At 34.5% G+C, this 24,949-nt stretch overlaps 1 protein-coding gene across 4 annotated transcripts in view; it reads right to left on the bottom strand.

The window, feature by feature from the left end:
• Positions 1–13,125: 13,125 nt before the first annotated feature.
• ZDHHC21 (zDHHC palmitoyltransferase 21) overlaps positions 13,126–24,949 on the bottom strand; it is a 72,353-nt gene continuing 60,529 nt past the window's right edge. For all 4 annotated transcript variants that reach the window (XM_037018631.2, XM_037018630.2, XM_037018632.2 and 1 more), the window contains 2 exons: positions 21,527–21,570; positions 13,126–20,981 (listed from right to left, as the gene is read on the bottom strand). In XM_037018631.2, coding sequence (XP_036874526.1) covers positions 20,849–20,981; positions 21,527–21,570 — 177 coding nt within the window. In that variant the 3' untranslated portion in view covers positions 13,126–20,848. The remainder of the gene's footprint in view (positions 20,982–21,526; positions 21,571–24,949) is intronic.

Here is a 24,949-nt window from a genome sequence, read left to right as displayed (position 1 = left end):
TAGGCATTTCTCAGGATTGCTGGACACAGGAGCAGACCGTAGTATCATAAAGGAAGATGAATGGCTGAAGGAATGGCCTTTAAATCGAGCTGCACAAACCTTAAGAGGACTCGGGATAGCCCAAGCGCCCCTATGTAGTGCTGCTTCACTATCTTGGATGGACCAAGAAGGGCACGAGGGGATAATTCAACCCTTCGTGCTAAACATACCCGTGTCCCTCTGGAGAAGAGATGTACTAACCCAAATGAATCTCAAATTGACCACGGAAACTTTCTACAGCGAACAGTCTAACTGCATTATGAAAAGACAGGGCTACCCCGGGACAGGTGGACTTGGGAAGAACTTGTCGGGTCGAGAAAAGCCCATTCCTTTGTCTAACATTACGCACAGTCGATTTGGAGGGCCCGGGCTGGGTTTTTCCTCAGGGCCACTAAAGGAGAACAGCAAATAAAGATACAGTGGCGATCTGAGAATCCTGTGTGGGTTCCTCAGTGGCCCCTTACTAAAGAGAAGAAGGAAGCAGCCCACACTTTAGTACAGGAGCAGCTTGCTGCCAAGCATATTCAGGCCTCTACCTCCCCCTGGAACACACCTATTTTTGTGATAAGAAAGAAAACAGGGAAGTGGAGGCTTTTACATGACCTTAGAGCTGTAAATAAGCAGATGGTGCTTATGGGCTCAATACAACTGGGTTTGCCACTGCCCATGGCCCTGCCTAAGGATTGGGAAATGATAGTTGTGGATATCAAAGACTGTTTCTTTTCTATCCCCCTTCACCCTCAAGATTGTGCCAAATTTGCCTTTACCATACCTGCCATAAACCATGACCGCCCAGATGAGCGCTATGAATGGAGAGTATTACTGCAGGGAATGGCCAATAGCCCCACTATATGTCAACTATATGTGAGTAAGGCTTTGTCAGTTGTCAGAGGAAAGTTTCCTAACATGATCATCTATCATTATATGGATGACATCCTTTTGTGTCATGAGAGCAGCAGGGAGCTAGAGCAAGGTCTCTGTTTCTTGCAGTCGCACTTCCAAAAATGGGGCCTGGCTATAGCCCCAGAAAAAATCCGTAAGACTAGTGCCAAGAGTTACTTAGGAATGAGATTAGAAAGCACCCTGGCCAGACCCTTGAAAATAGTTATAAGGACAGATCACCTAAAAAATCTTAATGATTTCCAGAAACTGCTTGGTGATATAAATTGGGTGCAACCCTACCTAAAGCTTACTGATGAAGAGCTCCAACCTCTCTATGCTATACTGAGAGGTGACCCAGATCTAACATCACCCCGCTCACTCACTGATCAGGCAAGAAGGGCATTGGAACTCATCCAATCCCGTTTAGAACTTGCTCAAGTGGATAGAATAAATTATCAGAAACCTCTTTCCTTTATTACGCTTCCCAGCAATCATAGCCCCACAGGCATGCTCCGGCAAGAGGGACCCCTTCTGTGGGTGTATTTAGCTCATTCACCAGGAAAGACATTGATTTGGTACCCACAGTCTATAGCGGACTTAATCCTCAAGGGAATCAAGGTGGCAGTCAAAACCTTTGGAATAGCACCCTCTATTATCATAACTCCATACTCAGCGACACAGTTAGAGTGCCTTGCCTCTTGTTGTGACACATGGGCCACTGTACACACCGTCTCTCAAGCCTCCTTTGACAATCATTACCCAAAGCATCCGTGGCTACAATTTTGCTTGTCTAACCCAGTTGTTTTCCCGAGAAACACCAGACATAAACCCATACCTAAAGTAAGAGTACTGTTCACTGATGGTTCTAAGACTGGCATTAGGGCCATAGTCACTGATGATGGCTCGTGGACCTTCAAGTTCGCGACTACCTCGGCCCAACAGACAGAACTATTGTCAGTGATGCGAGCATTTGAGCTCTTTCCAAAGGAACCCCTTAACTTTCTATCAGACAGCCAGTATGTAGTGAATGCCATCTCTGAAATAGAATGCGCAGGTCACATTAACCCCTCCTCATCCGTCTTAAATATTCTTAGATGCCTACAGCAGATAATTTGGGACTGTTCAGACCCCTTTTTCATTGGACATATAAGAGCTCATACCTCCCTTCCGGGGCCCCTCGCCAAGGGAAACCATCGCGCATATATTTGTGGTAACAGACCCTACGGAACAGGCCAATCTATTTCACAAGAAATTTCACGCTAATGCCACCACCCTCCGCCTGAAGTTCCAGATCACTAGAGAACAGGTGAGAGTCATAGTGGTCAGCTGCAAGTGGTGTGTATCGCTTCTTCCCCCTACCCCCATAGGGGTTAACCCAAAAGGATTGCTTCCCAACCACATTTGGCAAATGGATGTCACTCACATCCCTGAATTTGGCAGGATGAAATATGTTCATGTGTCTGTGGACACCTGCTCAGGTGTTATCTTTGCATCCAGCCACACGGGGGAGAAATCTCGGGATGTCATTTCCCATTGTTTGCAAGCATTTTCGGCCTGGGGAAAGCCCAAGCATCTGAAAACGGACAATGGGCCAGCGTATTCATCCAAACCATTCCTTACCTTTGTCAAAACTCTAGACATCAAACATACTACCGGCATTCCCTACAACCCTCAGGGTCAGGGTATGGTGCAACACACCCACCTCACCCTCAAGAATGCCTTATATAAACAAAAAGGGGGAATAGGAGAAGACTTTAGATCACCCAGAGACAAATTAAATATCATATTATTCATTTTAAACTTTAACACTGGACAAAAATGGCCGCAGTGCAGCAGAGCAGCACGGCCAACAATCCAATCCAAAACACATGCCTAAAGTTTTGTGGAAGGATGTGTTGGAAGGAACATAGAAAGGCCCGGACCCAGTGATAATCTGGACCCGAGGCTCAGTTTGTGTTTTTCCACAGGACCAGCAGAACCCCGTTTGGGTGCCTGAACGTCTGATACGCAGAGTGGAAAACCCCGGAGCGGAGGTACAAGATGATCGCACTGCTTCTGCTCCTGCCGTGGATCCTACAGCAGGTGACGGCGAAGCCGAGAATGCTGTGGGGAGTGGTGAAGGCGTGGCCTCTGCCACTCCCGGTACAAGAGAGACTTCGGCATCTCTGCAGCCATTGCCTTGGCCATTACCACCTCGGTGGCCGCTGCAGCTGCAGCCACCGCCGCACTATCACCATTCCTACGGCAGAGACACTGAATGGTCTGTCCCAGGCCACTGCCTCGGCAATGACAATGCAGAACGTCATCAACGGCCATTTTAAGAATGGGATGGCCTTGGTCAACCAACGCATGAACCTTCTTCAAGAACAATTAGACCTCTTGGGGGAGGTTTTGTCTGTGGGCTGTGTCCATTCTTATATGGGGGTGTATTACTGGTATTCCTTTTCATAATTATTCTAAAGCTGCCAACTTGTCCAGACAGTTAGGCAAGATGTTAACCACAAATTGGTCCAGTGAGCTTGACAAGCTCACCACTCAGCTACGGTTAGAAATTTTGAATGTTAGCTCTAAGAAGGTAGAGATGCTCTCCGTAGCTCAAATAGCGGAAGCTGTGTTAAACGCCACCAAAGCCTGGTCAGGTGTAGGTGTCATAGGAATATTGCTAATTGTGGGCTTCCTCCTGCTTGGGAGGAAAGTCTGTCCCATACAAAAACAGCAACGGGGAGAACGGAAGGTCCTGTTGCAGGCCATGGCAGCGCTAGAGGAAGGCATCTCCCCTAGAGTATGGCTTAATATGCTGGATCAGTAGTCAAGGATGGGTAAGATCAGGAGCTGCGCATATCAACCTAAGACAGGGCGCACACCTAAGTTGTCTGTTGCCTGAGGACGGGTAAGAATGCCGCAGACTCTGGACGACCTAAGACAGGCATGATCCCGACAGCCCCTTGGTTATAAAACAATAAAGGGGGAGATGTGGGGGCCCGGCCTACGGCCGAGGCTGAGCCCCACTCTAGCTGCACAACGCCCTAAAGATGGCGCCTGCTTCCTAGACACCACCCTTCCTGGTGCTACAGCTCAGCGCATAAGGAAGTCTCCATGATTGGCTTGTCCCCATTTCCGTGCTCGTGCTCATAGCATGCTTTTCACATGTTTCCAATAAGACTGAACCTGGCGTGTAATCAGTCAGCTGATTGGTTGGGATATGCTATATAAGCTGCTGCCCTGGAGGAAGTGGGTGTGATTGTGGTTGTTGTTTTTTGCTTTTGCCTTTCGCTAGATGGATGCTCGGACGCCCATAATAAAGATTCCTAACGAACCAGGCCTTCGGTGATCGTTCTCCTGCCGTCGCCCTAGGTGGCGGCACGCGATAGAACTATGTTTTCTACCTTTATCTTGCATCTACCTACCACTTCAGCGTTTTATTAAAAAAAATAACAACAATAATAAAGGGAGAAATGTGGGATTCACATATAAATCAAGTATAAAAATCAAATGAATATTCATATTTGACCTGATTGCTTATAGTTCATAATGAGTGATCAAAACCGAAAGTTTTTGTGATGACTGCCCTTGTACTGTTCACCATGTAAGAACTTATTCACTATGTAAGAATTTGTTCACCATGTAAGAACTTGTTCGTTATGCTTCAGAAGATTGGAGACTGATGAGAATTAGGCTGGGGGTGGATTAATGATTGTGTATTGAGCATTGAGTCCCTTATACAGAATTTTATTGTTGTTAACAACCATTTGATCAATAAATATGAGAGATGCCCTCTCAAAAAAAAAAAAAATTTTTTTTCCTACTTTTAAATTTCTTTAGAATATAGTTGACTGGCAAAAGAAAAGTAGTAACAATGTATTGTGAGGTTTACAACACTTGTAGCAGTAAAATATATGACAATATCCTAAAGAAAAGAAGAAATAGAAGGAAAATGTATGATTTTTTTACATTATACATGAAGTGGAATAATAATATTTGAATATAGACTAGTAAATTAAAAAGGCATATTGTAATTCTGAGAGAAAACATCAAAAAATAAAAGAGGTACAGTTAATAATGGGGATAAAATGGAGTATTAAGGGAATACTAAATTAATCCCAAAAGGTAGGAAAACAGAACAAAGACCTGGACAAATAGTAAACAAACAGCAAGATGACAGATGCAAAAACAAACACAATAATAATTACATTAAGTGTAAATGGTTCTAAAACCATGATCTATGTACAGCCCCTTAGCACAATAAAGACAGATCAAACTGTACTAGCAATCACAGTATTGTTTATTCGCATCAAATCTCCAGGAGAAAAAAGTCAGACTCACTCAATAAAACCCTTCATGAAATAGTAAAAATTACTGGTATTACCAAATCACTACCCTTCAGAACAACTCTTATAAAATATCCCTCTGTCTCTAGTAATATTTCTCGGTATAGAGCTTTTATATAATTATGGATTACTGTTTGCATGGTCCACCTTTTGCAATCCTTTTATTTTCAATCTCCCTATGTCTTTTGTTTCTTGTAGACAATGTATAGTTAGTTGGATCTTGCTTTAGTTATCCAGTCTGACCATCTGGGACTTTTGATTAGAGTTTTTATTCTATTTACATTAATTATTGATATGATAGGATTTACATGTGACCATTTCACTATTTGTTCTCTATATCATATATCTTTTCTTTCCTGTTCCTCCCCTACTGCCTTCTTTTGTCTTAAGTATGTATATTTAGTGTACTATTTTAATTATTATGGTTTTAAACTCTATTTTACTGGGTTATTTTCTTCGTGGTTACTCCAGCAGTTAGACTGTCCATTCCAGCTCACCACAATGTACAGTGGATTAACACTAACTGAATTCCAGTAAAATACATAAACGTTCCAATATTGGTCAATTTCCTCTCTTCCTTTGTGTTTTTTGTCAATATATGTGTATATACATAACATAGATTTTGCACATATATATGTTATAAACCAAAGGTATGGTAATATGGTATCCAATCAGGAAGATACAGGAATTATAAATCTATACTCATTAATAACAGAGCCCTAAAATATATGAAACAAAAACGGAAAGAAGAAATATATAATTCAAACATAATACTTGGAGATTTTAGTATCCTAATCTCAATAACTGATAGAACTACATGAAAACCACTAAGGATATAGAAGACTTGACAAAGCATATCAACGAACTTGCCACAATTGACATTTATAGAACACTGTACCACAAACCAGAAGAATACATGATCTTTTCAAACACACTTGGAACAATGGAATTAAATTAAAAATCAACAGTGGAAGTGAATTTGGGAAATTTCTAAATTATTTCAAATTACACGACACACTTCTAAATAATACAGTACCAAAAAATAAACAAAGGATATTAAAATATTTTGAATTGGATGAAAACAAAAACGTGACATATCAAAATCATGGGAAACAGCTAAAGCAGCACAGGCACACCTCAGTGATATCCACCACAACAGAGCACATGTCACAACAAAGCATGATAAAGTGAGTTAAACTACCTTTCTGGTTTCCCAGTGTATATAAATGTTATGTTTACATATGCTGTAGTATATTAAGTATGTAGTAGCATTATGTCTAAAAACATTATGTATATACCTGAATTAAAAAATACTCTATTGCTAAAAAATGCTGACCATCATCTGTGCTTTCAGCAAATTGTAATGACTAGTCACAGATCACCATAACAAATATAAAAACAATGAAAAAGTTTGAAATATTTCAAGAATAACCAAAATGTGACACAGAGACATGAAGCAAGCAAGTGATGTTGGAAAAATGGCACCAAAAGACTTGCTTGATGCAGAGTTGCCACAAAACCTTCAATTTTAAAAAACACAACATAATTAAATGAAGGCCTATACTAAGAGGGCAGGCAATTTATAGCTTTGTAAATCTACATTACAAGAGAGTAAAGATTTCAAATCAATAATTTAGGCTTTCACCTTAAGAAACTAGAAAAAGAAGAGCAAACTAAAAGCAAGCAAAAGACAGAGAGTGAAAATAAGTTATAGTATATGAAATAGAAAATAAAAATAGGGAAAATCAGTGAACACAAAAGTACATCTTTTAAAGACACAAAATTGACAAATCTTTAAATAGACTAACAAAATTAAAAAAGGAAGACAGGTTCCCAAAATCAGGAATGAAAGAAGGAACACCGGTACTACAGAAACTAAAAGGCTTTTAGGGAATACTATGAATAATTTTGTGACAACGAATCAGACAACTTGGACCAAACAGATAAATTCCTAGAAAAACACAAATTCCCAAAACAGACATGATGAAATAGAAAACTTGAATAGACCTATATAACAAGCTACCAAATTTAGTGAGTAATTAAAAATCTTCCAGCAAAGAAAAATCCAGGTACAGTTAGCTTCACTGGTGAAGGCAATAAAATATTTAAAGAGTAATGTCAATCCTTCATAACTGTCTTGGGGGGGGTGAAGTGGAATAGATAAGAAATTAAAGATTATTCGTACAGAATAACACTAAGCAACAAAAAGAAACAAACTGATACTCACAACATGAATGAATCTCAAAAACATTATTCTGAGCAGAAGCCTGTCAAAAAAAAGAGGACATACTATATAATTCCATTCATGTGAACTTCTATAAAAGGCAAATCTAATTTATAGTGAGAGAAAGTAAATCAGTGTTTTCTGGAGCTGGGAGTGGGCTGCCCCAGGGAACTTTTCGAAGTGACTGAAAATTCTCTATCTTAATTATGTTGGTAGTTACATGGGAATATATGTAAGAACTAATTGAAATATACCTTAAAATGGGTAATTTTGTTGTATGTCAACTATATCTCAATAAAACTTTTAAATTGGAAGATATGCAATATATAATAATAATCTGACTAAAAATCTAAATTATATTCATAAAAATAAGTAGGAGTGGGGAATAAAAATATAAAACACTTCTTAGTTCAAATGGGTGGGGTTATTAGAAAATGCCATTTCTTTAATGAAAGTTACAGTTAGAAAAACATAGGTTAACATTTCTGAAATTTTTAACAATTAGAAGAATCAAATGCATGCTATACACCTTCAAGAACATGTGATACTACAAAATCAAGGATGAAAAAATGAACTAAGCAAAAAATTATGTTGGTGATATTTTGTACACCTAAAAAACTTTAATGTTAGTCTCCCACTCTACATTATTACAAAAATAAAAGCTTACAGAAATATACAAACATTGAAATTTACAAAAATTAAATTTAGAGTTTTAAAAAAAAATTCCAAATGAATTCAACAGCACAATACAGGAGAGCAAAACTACAAGGTTTTTTTGAAAAACAAATGAAAATACATAGTCTTCATTTAGGAAAGTCCTTTTTAAACAAGAAAAAATCAGGTCTTATTGAAAACGATTAAATTTCAAGATATTGCTTCCATTAAACAATGATTGTGACACATTCCTTTTCATAGACGCCCTCAATCCTCAATAGTATCTCCTATCCAACATGCTTTTCTTGTGAAACGTGACTTGAGACTCTTCCTAAGAAGTGAATCTGCATTCTCTTTCATTGAATCTAGGCAGGTTTGTGACTTCTAGCTAGGTCACAAAAGGTAAGAATAGCTTCTGTCTGGTTCTCTTGGGCCACTCTCTTCTGGAATCCAGTCACCATGCTGTGAGGAATTTGTGGGCCTTTCCAACAGACTTATGGAAAGGCCCACGCAGGTGTTCTTGATGACAGCAAGCACCAACCATCAGATGTTTAAGTAAATGAAGCTTTAGCTGATAGTAGTCTCCAGTAATAGCCTCCTTGAAAGTCTTCATGTCTTTCTTCTTGAGGCCTGAGGCACCATGCAACAGAGAAAAACTGCTGTGCTCTTACTGAATTCCTAACCCACAGTCTCATACCATAAAATAAATGGTTGGTTGTTTCATGTCACTAAATTTGGGATTATTTGTTACACAGCAATAGTTACAGGAACAATCACCATAAAGAAAAACAAGAAATGTATTGAATAAATTTTTAAAAATTATATCCTGAAAATACAGTACTAATATTCAACAAGGAGAAGTAAACAGACCAGTCAAATGACATAAACAAGAAATTTGGGGGGAAAAAAGAACAAATACTCACCTTTATTACATTGACACAAATTTTAAAGATTAATAATATCAAGTCAGACTGTGTTAAGTTAAACAATTTCAGAAGACAATTTGGTATTTCTATCAAAATTAAAAATATGCCTCTCTTTTGACTTACCAATTTCACTTCTAGGAATTCACCTAAAAAGAATACTAGTAAATGGGCACAAAGATTTTTGCAAAAGAGTGTTTACTGTAGTATTGTCACTAGAGCAAAAAAAAAAAAGAAAGAAAGAAAGAAACCTCTGATGGTCATTTTAGAGGCACAGTTAAATAAATTACAGGGTATTGATATGATATCTACAGAAACATTAAAAAGAATGGGGTAGACTACTGTATCTTGATATGGCTATCACAAAAATGTATTATTAATTAAAAATAAAAATCACAGAAAAGTTAGTAGGTTCTCCCTTGAGAATTAAACAACCATGTATGTGAGAGATATACATGATATGTAAAAAAAGGGAAGAGGAATGATGAATACCTGTGGCTACCTCTGGGGAGGACAATGGGAGTGGGGATTTTTTCCACTTTGTTCTAGATGGTGGTAAGTACTATGGGAAAACAAAAATGTGGAGACAAAAGATAGGGAATACTGACAGAGGTTTATGTAAGTTTTAAAAATTAATCAAACAATAAAATATTTTTCTTATTTATACACATAGAAGTCTAAAAACATGTATGGGATGATACATTCCAAATCCAGAATAGTGTTTACCTCCCGTGAGTGAAAAGGAGATTCTACAAGGCTTTGAATACCTGGGAGGTAGAGGATCACTGGGACCCTTTTACAGTTTACCTACCACAGTGATCACCCAAATTATTGAAATTACTTTTAAAAAATAAAAAAAGTACATGGAAAATTAATGGCAAAAATCAGAGCACTTTGAATGGATTGGTATTTTGCATATTACTTTTCCATGTTAAGAATATGTGAAATGCTTATCAAACACTAAATAACTCTTTAAATCAGACATCAAGTTGTAACAAGTGCAGACCACCCAAAAAAACTTTGATAACAGTTACTTCTAGTTACCATTAAAATATGAACCTTCAATGGAATGAGGATATTTGACCAACAGTTACAGAGTATATACCATTTAAAGAGCAAATTTCATTAACTTGATGGCCATGATTTATTCATCAAGGATTACTCATCCAAAGTTTCAATGTGCAACCATAAAACCTCATCATCATATTAGATCCTCAGTCACTCAGTTTTTGCCAAGAAATACCACAAGTTACAGCTAGGGAACAGTTCCAGTTATAAAAATAGTAAATTTCAGTATCAAAAAGGATAAATATAATCCAGCCCATACCACAGCTAAACTAGTACTAACAACACACATAAGCGCATATATACAGTAGCATCCGAATGTCTGGATTTGTATATTCCAAGTTCTCTATTTCCTAAATTATTTTGGCTTTTTACATGTAAAACTCATTGCTATTTGGGTGTTTGATCTTTAAGCAGAGGCACTTTTTTTTGTTTGGAGAAGAAGGCTAATTTGAAAAGTTCTAGGCAACCAGAGGACATATAAAAAATGTGCTGTGACTGATACAAGTATTTTTTTAAGGAAGCTTAGATGTATTTTCTTTTTTTCAAACACACATCCGCTATCCTTCTTCAGTCCTGTTTGCTCAGCTGGATGTCCACAGGGTCCAATTTTCCCTCCAATTGCCCTGCACGCTAATATAATTGCTGCGCATACAGTTAATTGGTCAGCCTAGAGCAGCATTTGTATGTGTCTGTTCATCTATAGTATCTGGCAACTTCTCAAATGATTTTACAGTATTATAATACCATCGTGTATTTTTAGTTTTTGTCTCTTTAAACAAAGCTAACTAGATGTCATATAGATAACTATATTTTAAGTGCTTCAAAAGCAGGCATATACAAATACAAATACTCTTTTTTAAGCAGCTAATTTTCCTTTTTACTTACCAAATACAGAGTAAATGCATAATGTTCTGCCCTAGTTTCTCCCATTCTTTTTTGCTTTTCCTCCTAAACAGAGCCAAATTAAGTAGATTCAAACAAGTGTTAGCTTAAAAAAGAAAATGAATCAGTAAAATGCCCTTGATAGATCAGTAAAAATGATTTATTAAATCTTGATCTTCAAGTATATTTTTAATATTCTGCTTGACAACACAGGAAGTACACATGAAGCATTTTACCTGCATCCCACAGTAGTTTTTACTTGAGGAAAAGCACTGGTGCGATGATTGGAGTTACAAGCTGAACTAGCCATGTTTTTAATGGAACACCACTTTTTACTTGAAAGAAAAACTGACAAACTATGGTTTTTCAGATGTGGCCATGTGGCAAAAAATGAGTGAAGTGACCCTGTCACTTCAAGGAAAACAACAGACAGTATATGGTTACCAAGGATAACATGCAAGTTTTCAAGTGAAAATCAGTATTTTGAAAAATGTAGTGTGTCACTCTGAACTTAACAGTTTTCCAGTACTTCCTTTTCCAGCAAGATCAATGGCCACATTCATTTTTAAAATTTAACTTACAGAATGAAATGTGTCAATATTTGGAAGATCTTCCAAATGACCAATGGATGATGTCACAATATCAGGTATGAAAAAGAATATCACTTTTTCATCAAATTATTCCAAAATAGAAAAAGAAATCAATGGATTTTAATGTAACAGAACAAGGAAAGTTGCTTGGTTTTATTTCTGGTTCCACATTGCAACTATACTCTAAGAAACCATCACTTTTTGAATTTTTGCATAGTATCAAAGAATATATACAGTCACTTGAAAAGACTATTAAAATAGTCCTTTTTCCAAGTACATTATTTGCATGCAACTAGATTTCTCTCGATACTTCAACCAAAATAACAATACAATGGATTGATTGCAGAAGCAGTATGAGAATCCAACTACCTTTTATGAAGGCAGATATTAGAGCTTTGAAGAAAAAATCATGGGTCTTTAAATAAAAATACATTATTTTTGTTAACGTGCAATGGCTCTCTTATTGTTATGCTTAAACGAATTAACAAATAAGCATTTAAAATACTCCTGTTTTAATTTCTAGTACAGTCAATATTGACAAATATAGTATACATAAGCAAAAACTCCTGGGGGTCTGCAATAATTTTTATGAGTGTAAAGGAGTCTTAAGACCAAAAGGATTGAGAATCACTGTAACTTACCAGCACTAAGAAAGCATAATTATTGTAAATGCAAAAAGAGCAAAAGAAATTGAAAAAGAAACAAGATTAACATTTTATAATCCTTTAAAGTTTGTTAAAATGCCAACAATTTTTAGATTTACTACTGCAGCAAGGTTTATTGTTTTATCTGAACTCTACCAAGACATTTAATTAATTGTTAATTCAAAATATTCATCAACATTACTTTTCTGATAACAAAAGTTTAAGAAAGAATTTTCAAAAAAAGTTAAGTTCCTATCTTTCAATCTCAGGGCAGCTTCTGCACTTCCACTGTTCTAAGACATACTGATTTGTCTTTTCAGATGCTATTTTTACCAGTCTGTACTCATGAATATAATATACACTTTTCCTTTGTGACTTCTTGCATGTTCCAGTAAAGCAGTTAGTTGAGACTTAGTAAGTTTATTAATTAAAAGCTTTCCAAAAACTAGAATATAATTCCATTAGAGCAAAAGCTTTAAGTAATTCAATATCCCTAGATCTAAAAAAATGCTTAGATATACACTTAGATCTCTGCATTTTATGTAAGTTACTCCTCAAAGAAAAAATATTTACATAAAATAGTGTCTGGCAAAATAAATGCTAAATAAATTTGGGTGACGGAATCCAGCCAGCTGGGCCATCTCTAAGACAAATGTGCCTAACTAGGAATATAGTGTTTGTCAATTTCAACCCTCATATGAATATCTAGTTCTTGGATACATAATGAATTTTGAGATTATGATAGAGCCATATCCAAAGACTACAAGTTATGAATAATCATCCAAATTGTATAAAACTGAAAAAAAGTGGCCTATCAAACTGGTAATGTTGAAAATCTAGAATTTCAGTTGATTTTAATAAATAAAGAGGTTGGGGAGAAAAACAGTCCTATATTTTTAAAAAATATTTATTTAAAAATAAGATTTCTAAAAATACAGTACAGAATACATTTCGAGAAGTAAAAATTACACAATTTAAATTAAAAACAATCTCCAAAAAAACATATTACACGAATAAAACTAAATCGCTAAAATAAATTTAAAAACACACACACAACATTGTTCTTAAGGTAGATACATGATTTGTTTTTCAAGAACCAGTGTAGACTTTTCATTTAAACATGTGTATCTCAGATACACGGTTCCCACCCATCATTTTCCTCCCTCTTCTCAATCTAGTCCCATATCTGTCCACTACTATTTTCCTTACTACCATTAGCACTAGAAATGTTAGAAAAGATTTTCTTTAGTTGCTCTCAAGGGAACACACAAGGTAAAATAGACAATACAGCAAAACAGCACTCAGATTGAAGCATATGCACTGAATGAAAAAAACACCTGACAAAATCAGTATCTTCATCTGGCCTTGGGAATATACCAATATGAAAAGTCTTTTACGTTAAGGATATAACATTAGACACAATTTGAGGTAAAGACACAACTTTACCTATTCATTAAACTTGCCAGTCAGATTTTTTTTAAGACTAATTCGAAGGATACTGAGCTCATACAGGCATGATCATTTCTGCTCAGAGCTCCCAACAGCCTATCCTGTTTCCACAGTGTCAGACTTGCAACTTGCAACTCCCTTGTCTGAGTGACGAAAATTCTTCCTATTGCATCATTTAGTTGCTTCATTCTACCCATGCTAAAAGAACAACTTCTTTTTAATACCGTCTCTGGAGGACAGCAGACAGTGATAAATTCTCTACTACCTAGTAACTTGAACAAATAACTGCATTCAGCACAGTAATTTAAATAATACATAAACAAGTCAAACAACCCTTATTGTGGCAACAAATCTAGGAAATATATTGTTGACAGAGAGAGACATAATGTTGCTTCTTCCCATTTTGTTGTCAAACCTCTTATGATGTGAACATCCATCCATATTTCTATAAATCATTCAAATGATTCTACATTACATTTCATGTATTCAGACTTCTTTTTTTCCATTCAGAATTCACTGCAAAACCATATATTGTATCTACATTCAAGGAGAGATTGGTTTCAGTTGAGTGAATCTAAACATTCTCAAATGTGATTGTCTACTTTTCCAGTACATATACACTATTACCTTCCTGCCAGAATTTTTAACCATATCAGTCACAGTTTCAAGGACAGTAAATGAGTGTTTTGAAAGTCTGTGGGAAAAAATAGGGAACCAGAATAGTACGCATAGCAATATTACATTTGGACAATTACAAGTACTTCTAAAGGGTATTTTCTCCCAGTACTTGTAAAATGAATTACTAAGCAGAATTAGTTTTTAAAATAACCTAACTCTGACTTTTTATGTAAAGTAACAACATCCAGACTTTTTTTTTTTTGTAAAATTCAATTTTCTATTAGCAGTTCTGCTTAAATCAAGGTACATTTGCATTTCCTCCTGGGAAAGTACTTATGTATACATACATTTTTTTAAAAGTGTTCTTTAATTTTATCTTTACTTGTAAAATAGGCAAATGAAAATATTCTTTAATGCCAGTAAGGATTATACACACATACACACAGATGTACAATTTTTCATTTGTAATCAGAATGAGCCCTTAACTTTTCATGTTAGCATTTTGTTACAGCATTCATTAAAAGGGCCCAATAAGCTATATAGTTAATTTATAGCAGTAAAAGTAGAGTTATTATTTCCCATTTATTCCTGCAGAAAAAAAACAAAAAGATATTGTGCAAAGTACTTCAGTTATCTTCTGTAACTTCAACCTATTAAAACTACCTTTTAAAGTAGTCAATTTATATTAAAATACAAGATGAAAAATTGTACTAGTCTGCCTGACTCAAAAAAAAGTGTCCAAAGAGCATTTAAAACCAATTAAACTGAGGCAGCAGTGTGCAAAAAAGTATTATCTGTTCATCAAAATTGCTTTTAATAATACTAAATTCTACTTTATAAACACAAGGATGTGAGTAAAAACTCTCTCAACCAAAAAGAAAATGAACTCTTTGGTACAGGAATTAAAAATGTCACTCAATGCTCAAGTGAGTAGCACCAGGATGTTTTAGTTGTTGAGGTTGTAAATCACTAACTTCAGGCACCAGTAGGTTAAAATATCACCCAATGCACACTGACAAGAGCACAGAGCTTGCAATATCAGACAACCTTTCCTTTTAGTTAACAGCCTAAGCAATTAAACCCTGTACTTAGTCTAACAGTCAAGCAAAGCCACAAAAACAAAAAGTACACCTTCTGTTGTTGCTGCTTTGTCCACATCTTTGTTTATATATAAAGCTACCAATATACCAAAAAGGCCAGAGTGTTGAACAACTGTGGTAAGCACTACATTACATTTACAGGGATTCACAATACCAGCAGAAATGGAGATCTCCAAAATAGCCCAAATTTTAAAGTGAAAGCAACCTTTATAAACAGAAATTATTGAGTTTTCTTCTGGTGACAAAATTTCCTGTAATATTTAATATCCTTTTTTTGCAATAGGTGACTTGTAGAAAAGGTCCCAGTTTTTTCTGGGACCCAGTGTGCATCAGGTGATATTTTGTCAAACTCTGGGCACCCTATTCATTTGTCAGCATTTAATAGCTATACCTTTCACATTATTCTTAACACTTCATGTGAGCATACACTACACAATTATGGTATTTAAAATTAAAATACTTTCTTAAAGTCATCAGACCAACTGAAGAGAAGCAGCAACATAAATTCCTTAGGTAAAATAACTCAAACTAAATGCTTACATGCATTAACAACTCTTGCAGTAAAGTGGTATCAACAATAGATAAGGCTAAAATGACTAGAGCAGGGGGATTTTCTGATGTCACAGAAACTGTACCCAGCCAACCATGCTGCTGTTGCCTCTCTCTGTGCTGCCTACCTTCCTCTCCATCTTAGGAAGTTCCCCTACTTCATCCAGTTTTGGCTACTCACCACTCTTTTGTACTGTCCTCTATGGTGGGCAAGGAGAAAAAGAAAAAGTAACAGTAAAAAATGTAATGATACTGGAAAACAACAGCAATACCAATGACTTAAGAATTAAATTCCATTGTTATTTCTGTCTCAGATTAGCAACAGCAGGAAGTATTAAAACATCTGAAGAACAGACAAAAGTGTAGTAAATTTTGTTGTTAAAAATTACTAAAAAGGGACTTCAGAGAAAAATAATTATTTTCCTGAAGTTAAACCATTATCAACCCAGAGGCAACAGAAATGCTAAGTATTGATTGGTACACAGAATAACAACATTGGTTTGAAATACCGTAAGCAAGTTGGTTCTATTATTTTCTCACCTACTGTAGAATATAAAATTCTATTGAGAATGGCTAAATTGAGAGCCAATAACATTTGTGACTTACAGATAAACTCAGAGGATGATTTTTAGAATAGAAGGTAACAAATGTGGACATTAAATAATATACTTATTTAATTATACGGTTAATAACACTAGCAAGTAGAACACACTAAATGTACATGACTTACTAACTACATTTGCCAAAACTTACATTTTTGAAAGCATTAATAGTAGACGGAAATTAAAAGTCAAATACTCTAATCTATTAGTAAATTATTTAATGTTTGTGAGTGTAAACTTTACCAAATAAATTCTACATATGTCTATGTTTAGTAGAGGTCATGTCAAAACCTTATTCAGTGAAGCAGCAATATTTTAGTAAACTTGAGCTAGGTAATCTAGTTATACACAAAGCACAAGGGAAGTGGTTAGAGACTAGAGAAAAGTCCATGGCGAGACTAGCAGCAGCTTTTTTACTATTAACACCATTGCAAATGAGGGCTGGACCTATTGTGATTTTATTACAACACGTGAGAACACTTGAACTGCCCTGTGATCTAACACACAGAAAACTGTGTGGCCATAATCTAATTACTTCACAATTCGTGGTTGGAAGTATTGCCCTAAGTCTTCACGATTAGCATTCAGAATTAATATACCACTTTGGATGAAACATACCTTCAACTAATTACTTGTATGGAAGTAGCTTGAAAAAGCCTGATGAGGAATAGTTAAAATTAGCCAAAATCCTTAGAGAAAAATACCTTAAGCAATTAGCAACAATTCACTGATGTTCACTCTGAGAAGTTTCAATTGTAACACTGAACTTTACATATGTTCATGTTCTCTACTTCTCTATTACTATTAAAAGTAAATTATATTTTCTTCTATTAAAATACACTAAGGTGCTAACTAAAAAGTTAAATATACCTCTCTCTTATGCTAACCACAAATATTTTAATACAACTCTTAAGCAAAATACTATTTTCTTATAATGGGATATCAGTTAACTTAATACTTTTAAACTCTAAATCTTGGTTACAAAGTATCAAAAGCTCTTTAATTAAATGCCTACTGTTTGTGGCATTCTGAACTCAGTCCATTTTTGCCTACAATCTTAAACCTATAAACATTTTTGTTTACACAAAAGAACTACAAAAATATAACTGTTCAAGAGGTGTAACTTACAACATCTAGGTAAAAATCTTTCATTTCCAGAAACCCAATTCATTACTTTGCTGAGCATACATTTTGTTTAAAATGAAATTTTGCTTATAAATATTTCATCCAACCTATAGATTATATCAGTAATATCACTGCTCATAAATATTTCCTTATTTTCAACATCTTTAGTTATTTTCAGGGTTATCCACAGTACATAGTAAACTGACTACTAAAGCTACAGCTATAACTGAATAGAAAAATTTAAAACAATAAAAAAAGCATAGAAAGAATTATTAATCTCTTACTCTTTTAATGCAACAGAATCAGTAAAAAAGAAATCATAACTGAGATAAAATAACTAAATGTATGTTTTTAGATCTTCATTAAAACACATGAGATACTTGCTTGCCATTTTAACTACATTAAACTTGTTTTGTAATAAATTGGTATACTCAAAGTAATGGCTTTCTAATTCTAAGTTCTAGAACCTAATTTGACAAAATAAGGTTTAAAATAAAATTTATGAACTGGTTTACATTTGCTTATCCTGATTTGAAATAAATTTGCAATTGATAGTAAAAAATATAGTAAGAATATACATAAATGAAGCAATAGTCATCATATTTGTATCAATTACATATTGACACCATCAACAGGAATACAGTCCTTTTCATAAAATCTTAAATTTTTGTACATACACTCCCCTCCCTAAGTTTGTAGCTCTGATAATGTTCAGAATTTGTCTATACTATTTACTTGTGGGGCAAATCTCTAGAGCCAATATAATTACATCAATTAGCCAAAAGAGGGCGCAGAGAGAACACTAGAGCTCATGCGTGCCCTAGAACACTGCCGGCTGCTCTCCTCCTCTAAGAGTCACAAAACCCAGTTAGGTTGGCAAGCTCGGCAATACTGAAAGTTACATCATATGTATATGTAGTTTACTCTAATATAGATTCTTATATAAATATATTGATATGTAGCATTTCTGCCATTCAAACAAAATTAATATAGGCCTCGCTGAGTATATTAGTTTGTATTCCAGTAACTTAAAGGAATCAGGTACAAGGGATCAGGGCAGGGTAGGGTAAAGAGAAAGAGGGAAGCGAATATGCCTGCGAAGTGGTAAATCTAAGAAAAACAAAAACCCTCAGAGTGGAAAAAGAACCACTCCTTTCCTCCTTATTGAGGCAAAGGTTGGCAACTGAGGACCTCCCAGATACTGCTACTATATGAAGTATAAATATGCTCATTCATCTCTTTAGGGGGTCTGCACTTGGCTTTGCTGTTTTCTCAAGGTCCTCATTTAAAAGGAATGTATAAGCATAAGGCATTCAACTGCTATCTATCTACATTATCTATGTATTAACTTTTTTATAACAGTTCTGTCACCAGGCCAAATTTGGTCAATATGTTAAGCTTGCACAAAACCCAACCTACTGCCTGAACATACTAATTTTGTGGTTCATTAAGCCCTATAAATATATTTCTCACATTAAATTTACTATGCATCTATCAGCACCAATAAATATTTTCATCTGCCACTTCTAAGTTTTTAAAATAATAAAGCATTGTAATCAGAACATAAAAGATACAGTATTTTTATCTCTGAGAACAGCTTATTCTATTATTTAGAAGGTATTTACAATTTCTGAAAGAACTAACCACAGTATAGTTAATTGGCTGATAATGGAAACCTTGTTTCATGTATTTCTCAAGTATGACTTCTTACCATCAAAAGTAAAAGGAAAATAATGATGCACTCTAAGAACAATAGGACCCATTCAATCTTCTCTTCAATGGAAAGACTGAGTATGTAAACTTCTTTAAAAAGATATATGGATTTTGCAGTATTCTAATGGAAAAAAATTAAAAGCTGAGTTTTTTCCAAAGCATGCTAATGTGTTTTCATACAGATGTTCTATGCTTTCTAAGAGACCACTATCATTAATCTGTATAAGGCTAATGATGAATATAGATCATTATATTTTCTTATTTTAAGGTCATTTCCTAACATTAGCCACTAACAGAAGATCTCTCAACCCAAATTACAGTTGGCAAATTAAAATTTAATTTCAATTTGGGTGATTATAGTTACTTTTAATAGAAACTTTCTGTAAATAAAATTTCAGTATTAGTTGGCCAATATCTATTACATGTTAAACTTCAATGTGTAATTTTAGATCTACTAGTAGGTAAATGAAAGTAGAAAGTATATATATATATTTTCAAAAGCACAATATCCCTCTTTATACTGTACATTATATATTATCTAGTTATACTAGCACTTTAAAAACATATGCACTCTAATATAACTGTACTAGAAAAGGTGTCTGTAGAATTACTGCAAATTCTCTACCCTTTTTGCTCATCAAAATCTTACAGTAAAATACAAATATATGCCCACTTGTTCAAAAATTTTCCTTGGAGCAAGTATTTTAACAACAACCAATAGTTACAACAGTAGAGTGAAAAGAAATAGGAAAGCTAACGTAGGCGAAAAATTAATCTTTCCTCTTATTAAAGTAAGGCAGGTAGTTGGGTTTTATTTCAGTGGAGTTTTTACTTTGTTTTTGGTGAAGAGAAAAAGAAAAAAACATTAAAAAGCTACTTCTAAGAAAATACTGCCCCTTTTTTGTTGTTGCTTTTGTGTTTTGTTGTTGTTTAATGTTATGCTGCATTTAAAGAAATCTTGCAGCACATATAAAAGGAAATATTGTATTTTAAATTGTATTTGAGAAAGAAAATTTATAGATAATATAAGGTATATCAACTTTTGTAAAGCCTGAAGTATTAAATTTAGATTTGGTTAGTACTGCTTAAAAGTGAAAATTTTAAATAAAAATCTGAAATTTCTCATAAATTAAAATACATAACATCAGTACTAAAAGAAATTATGCACAATTATTTCATCCCAATCACTGCCCTTGAGTTTAATAACAAAAGCATTTAAAGAAATCCCTGTGGAAAGCTAATTTGAAAGTAAACATGCTTTAAAACTTAAATATAGATCTTGTATTAGTCCCACAACAGGATCAAGATCACTGCTGAAATAAAGCCTGGGGCACATTATGATGCCTAAGATTGGTGGGTGGATTTTAATTGACTTGAAGACTGTCATAGTTCTATTATCAGAAAACCTGTAACGCACTTCCAGCATGGAGGACCCATCTGTGCCCACCATCCATCTGTTTAGACGTGATTGGCAAAGTGGTAGGGAACTCGCAGTGGTTGCCTCTGCCTGAAAGGAATAAACCACAGGATCTTCCAACGAGTGCCAAAAACTTCTGAGAAGGTCTGCTGCCATGGCTTTCGGGGCCTCGATCTACAGAAGACAGCATTATTAGTGAAAGACAGCACTCCCATGGTGCACTTCAGTCAGCTAAAACAATACAGGTTGGCTGGGGATCCATTACTGGACTCTGATGAATTGTGTCCCAGCATCACAAATAGAGCTTTTCTTTCATTAAGGCATGCAGCTGAGTTCTAACCCTGGATGCAGATATTGTATCTATGTCGTCAATCAATCTAGGGCAACTTTTGAAGCAGAGGAGAATCTCAGGATTAACAGAATGTGTGTCAACAACACAGTAGCAAATCTCTTTTGATGTACTTTCAGGACAAATAATTTAATGTACTTTAGTTAGACGACAAACAAGAATGATCAGTACTTATTTTGTTTGAAAACTATCATGGCTAGAAGACCCCTACTGTAAGACTGGGTTATGCTTGTCTAGCTCAGGCCTCAGACAAGGCACCAAGAAAAAGCCATCATTATATCATCTTTCCACTACAGGCACACATTTTTCAAATGTGGCCACTGTTTCTATTTTTAAATAATAACACTACAGACATCACTTTTATACTTACATTTCTTCACAACAGTTTGACATCTTTTCGATAGATGTTGTATCCTATTAAAAATTAAAAAAAATTATTCTCAGATGTAATAAAGTTATCAAGGCTTTATTCTATATTTTATGATGTTTTCATCATACTCTGAATATTCTGAAGATGCAAGGATTTACATAAGGGTACTAAGAATTTTTAATTATCTATATACATTGCTGAAACACCCTTGGAAAAAAAGAATCAACATTACATTGTGTACCCCCCCATTAATTCAATTACAAAACCTCACAAAAATTGTACAAGTCTCACTTCATTAAAATATTATCTTATATTATATTTGTTTTCTTGGTCATTCTTTCATTCTTTTAAAAGTCTAGTATCCATTTTTAACTCAGCTGTCAGTGAAGACACTAATGAATAGAAAACTGCCAAGCCAAAGAGTGCTACATACTGGATTTCTGTAAAGAAACAAATTCAACAGGACAATCTTCCCATTTGTCATATTACAACATAAGTTTCTCTGAAAAGTAAAGTGAACTTGACTAGTGTTCTTTGGTAATAACTACTTTTTTCATCAGAAAAATCAGTCTCTTCATAATAACACAATTTCTTATGTGTTTTTCTATAAGACTTTAAAACAAATACATAAAAAAAACAAGTCAACAATCAGATGATAGCTTCTAGACTTGCTGTTTTAACTCATGTTAATGGAAGAGCTAGCATTACATTGAGAAACTGTGATAATATCCAAATAATCAAAACACAAATTATACTATCTTAAATATATATATATTTACATTTTAAATATACTTTAAAGTAATACAAAAGAAAATACATTCTTTTAAATATACACATAGATAGAGAAGTTTCCTTCCTCTTATTCTTTAATAGCTTACTCATAAGTGGCAGGTGACTATATTACTTATTATTAAGCAGTACAATTTATGCACATATCTGTGGCTGCAACTCCAATCCCAAGAACAACTTTGGTTATAGAACTTTCTTTCAATGCATTAAAAAGCACCTTTACACTAAAAACTCTTTATAGAAGTTATGTGAATAACTCCAATATTAAATTCTCATGTATGAGCAGTTGAATAAGTACAGTTAGCCCAAATACAGGAAAATAAATCTACTTTTTTAGATGACTAGCAACTAACAACAATTATTTCCAGATTTCAAAATAATCTATGACAAGATTGTGGATTAGCTACATATTCTATATTCATCAGTTCTCCTATCATGCTTTGAAATTCATGGTATCCAATGACAATTCTATTGATAATAAACCTTTCTCAGTTCTGTTGCATAATTCCCTCAAAATAATGTTTTACTTTGTGAAAACAGTCTACAAATACAAGAGGACATTGATTAGGAAGTTAGAGGAAAGCTGGTCCTCTGGTTCCACATCTGTAAAAAAAAGTGAATAGGTAATTTTAATGGTTTCTTAGAATTACGAGATGACAAGCTGTTGTAAAACAACTAAGCTAGCTTATGCAAAAATACAATGGAAAAGATAGAACAGAAGAAGCACTATTTGGAAAGGTATATAAACGGCCTAAAATCACAATTTTTGATACTTAAAAACTGGAAACTATTTCAGGATATGGGAGGCAATTAACAAGGTCATACTACTACTACTAACTAATGTCATACAAAATTTTTACTATGCAGAAATTTACAACTTGATTATAACTTTGAGGAACTTACTTGTGGTGGTTAAAGAATGTACTTTAAAGACTTGGGACTTAGACTTCACACAGGAAAAGCTTTTATTCTCAAGTGCTTTTGACATCTTTCTAGAATCTGATTCAAGAAATAACTTAAATGCTGCCTTTTAATTCACCATAAACAGACAACTATCAAAGAATGTGATGTTTACCATAACTTTATGAACAGGATTTATGTAGCTGGCCAAAAAAGGCTATTTTTTTCCATAGAATTGGCAAATGCTTATCTGTCTGAAACTCAGCTATCCAGAATAACTGTTATAAGACAAAAGTACCATTTGTACTTGAATAGCCAAAACATGTCATAAAGTTTTTGCACTAGTACTTACACCACATACTCAGAGCAACACAGTTAGCATCCTATCCCATTAATAGACACAATAGAAACCACAAACTAGATGAGAGTGCTTCTACTTGGCAGGAATATTAAAAACCACAAGTTATTTCCAAGTGCCAAATTAGGTTTGATATACTTTTTGTTTTGTTTTATGGGGCAGGGAAATGTAGACTATTTTAGAAAAAAAAAACTAAAAACAGTTAAAATAGATTTTGGTGCAGATAATTCAATTCAATATAAAAAACTCAATACCTTTAGTGACCATCAGAAAAATGACCAATAAGTTAAAGAATATAAATATAACTTATAAATTCTTAGTTATATGTAAAACTCAACTACAGAAAAAATTCTTCAAGGAATGATACAATATTTTTTATTTATGTTCAGTGAATAATATATGAACAGTTTTTACTTTATGTTCCCTACAATCAGGATATCTTATTTCCGGAGGATTTATGTCTTGACTATGACCTAATGATTAACAAACCTAAGACTCCATCAGTCAGAATAAGTAAAAGATACATGAGAATGCTTTCCTATTTTAAGAACTGTAAGTTTATTTTCTAAAAACAAACAAATAAAAAAACTAGAAACAGAAAGATTTACTGAAATACAGGCCTTAAGCCTATTTTATCAACCAATACTTTATCTTCTGATGGCTGATCTGACCCTAAGAAATGATCTCTCAGGTTCAATCTAAGAAAAATGGTTGACTACAAACAAAGCTGTATCTTAACTAATAAGATTATATCTAGAACAGGGGAAAATAAAGTTCTTAGCAGAAAGGAAGAGGGAGGTATTTATTGTCTATTAGAAAAATTGGGAGAGGTGGAGGCAAAAAGCAAGAATTTATCACCAGAGCTTTCCTGGTTAACAGATCTAGTCTTCTTGGAATAGACAGCTTGATGACATAATTCATCCTTCAGTGAGTTCATTCTCACCAAGCAACACTTTGTCATGTATGCTGCTGTACAGACAAAGAATGTACTGAAGGGTCCTTAAGGATACTTGGCAATTGTATACATGGGAATAAACAGTCAATCTGATTTATATGATTATATGACTATCACTTTTGAGTCTGGAAGTGAGATTCATTGTCTGATTAACTTGCAGCCATCTTCAAAATGGAATTTCTAGACCTGTCAAACTGAAGACCTGAATGAAAGTAAGAATATTGTATCAGACTCCTTGAAGATAATTCAATCTAACTCGATGATTGCCTGTACTCTTTATTATTATAGGTCTTGTCAATGTTTTTAACTCTGTTGCACATACCTAATTCAATGACTGCTGATTTAATCTGGAGTTTAAAAAGTGTGTTCACAACTGAAAAGTATATACATGTTTTATCTATTACTAATTGCTACAAATTCT

The sequence above is a fragment of the Manis javanica genome, chromosome 2 (assembly GCF_040802235.1).
Source record: "Manis javanica isolate MJ-LG chromosome 2, MJ_LKY, whole genome shotgun sequence".
Taxonomy (NCBI): Eukaryota; Metazoa; Chordata; class Mammalia; order Pholidota; family Manidae; genus Manis; species Manis javanica.
Note: the sequence above shows the minus strand (reverse complement) of the source record. Positions and strands in the feature narration are given on the sequence as shown.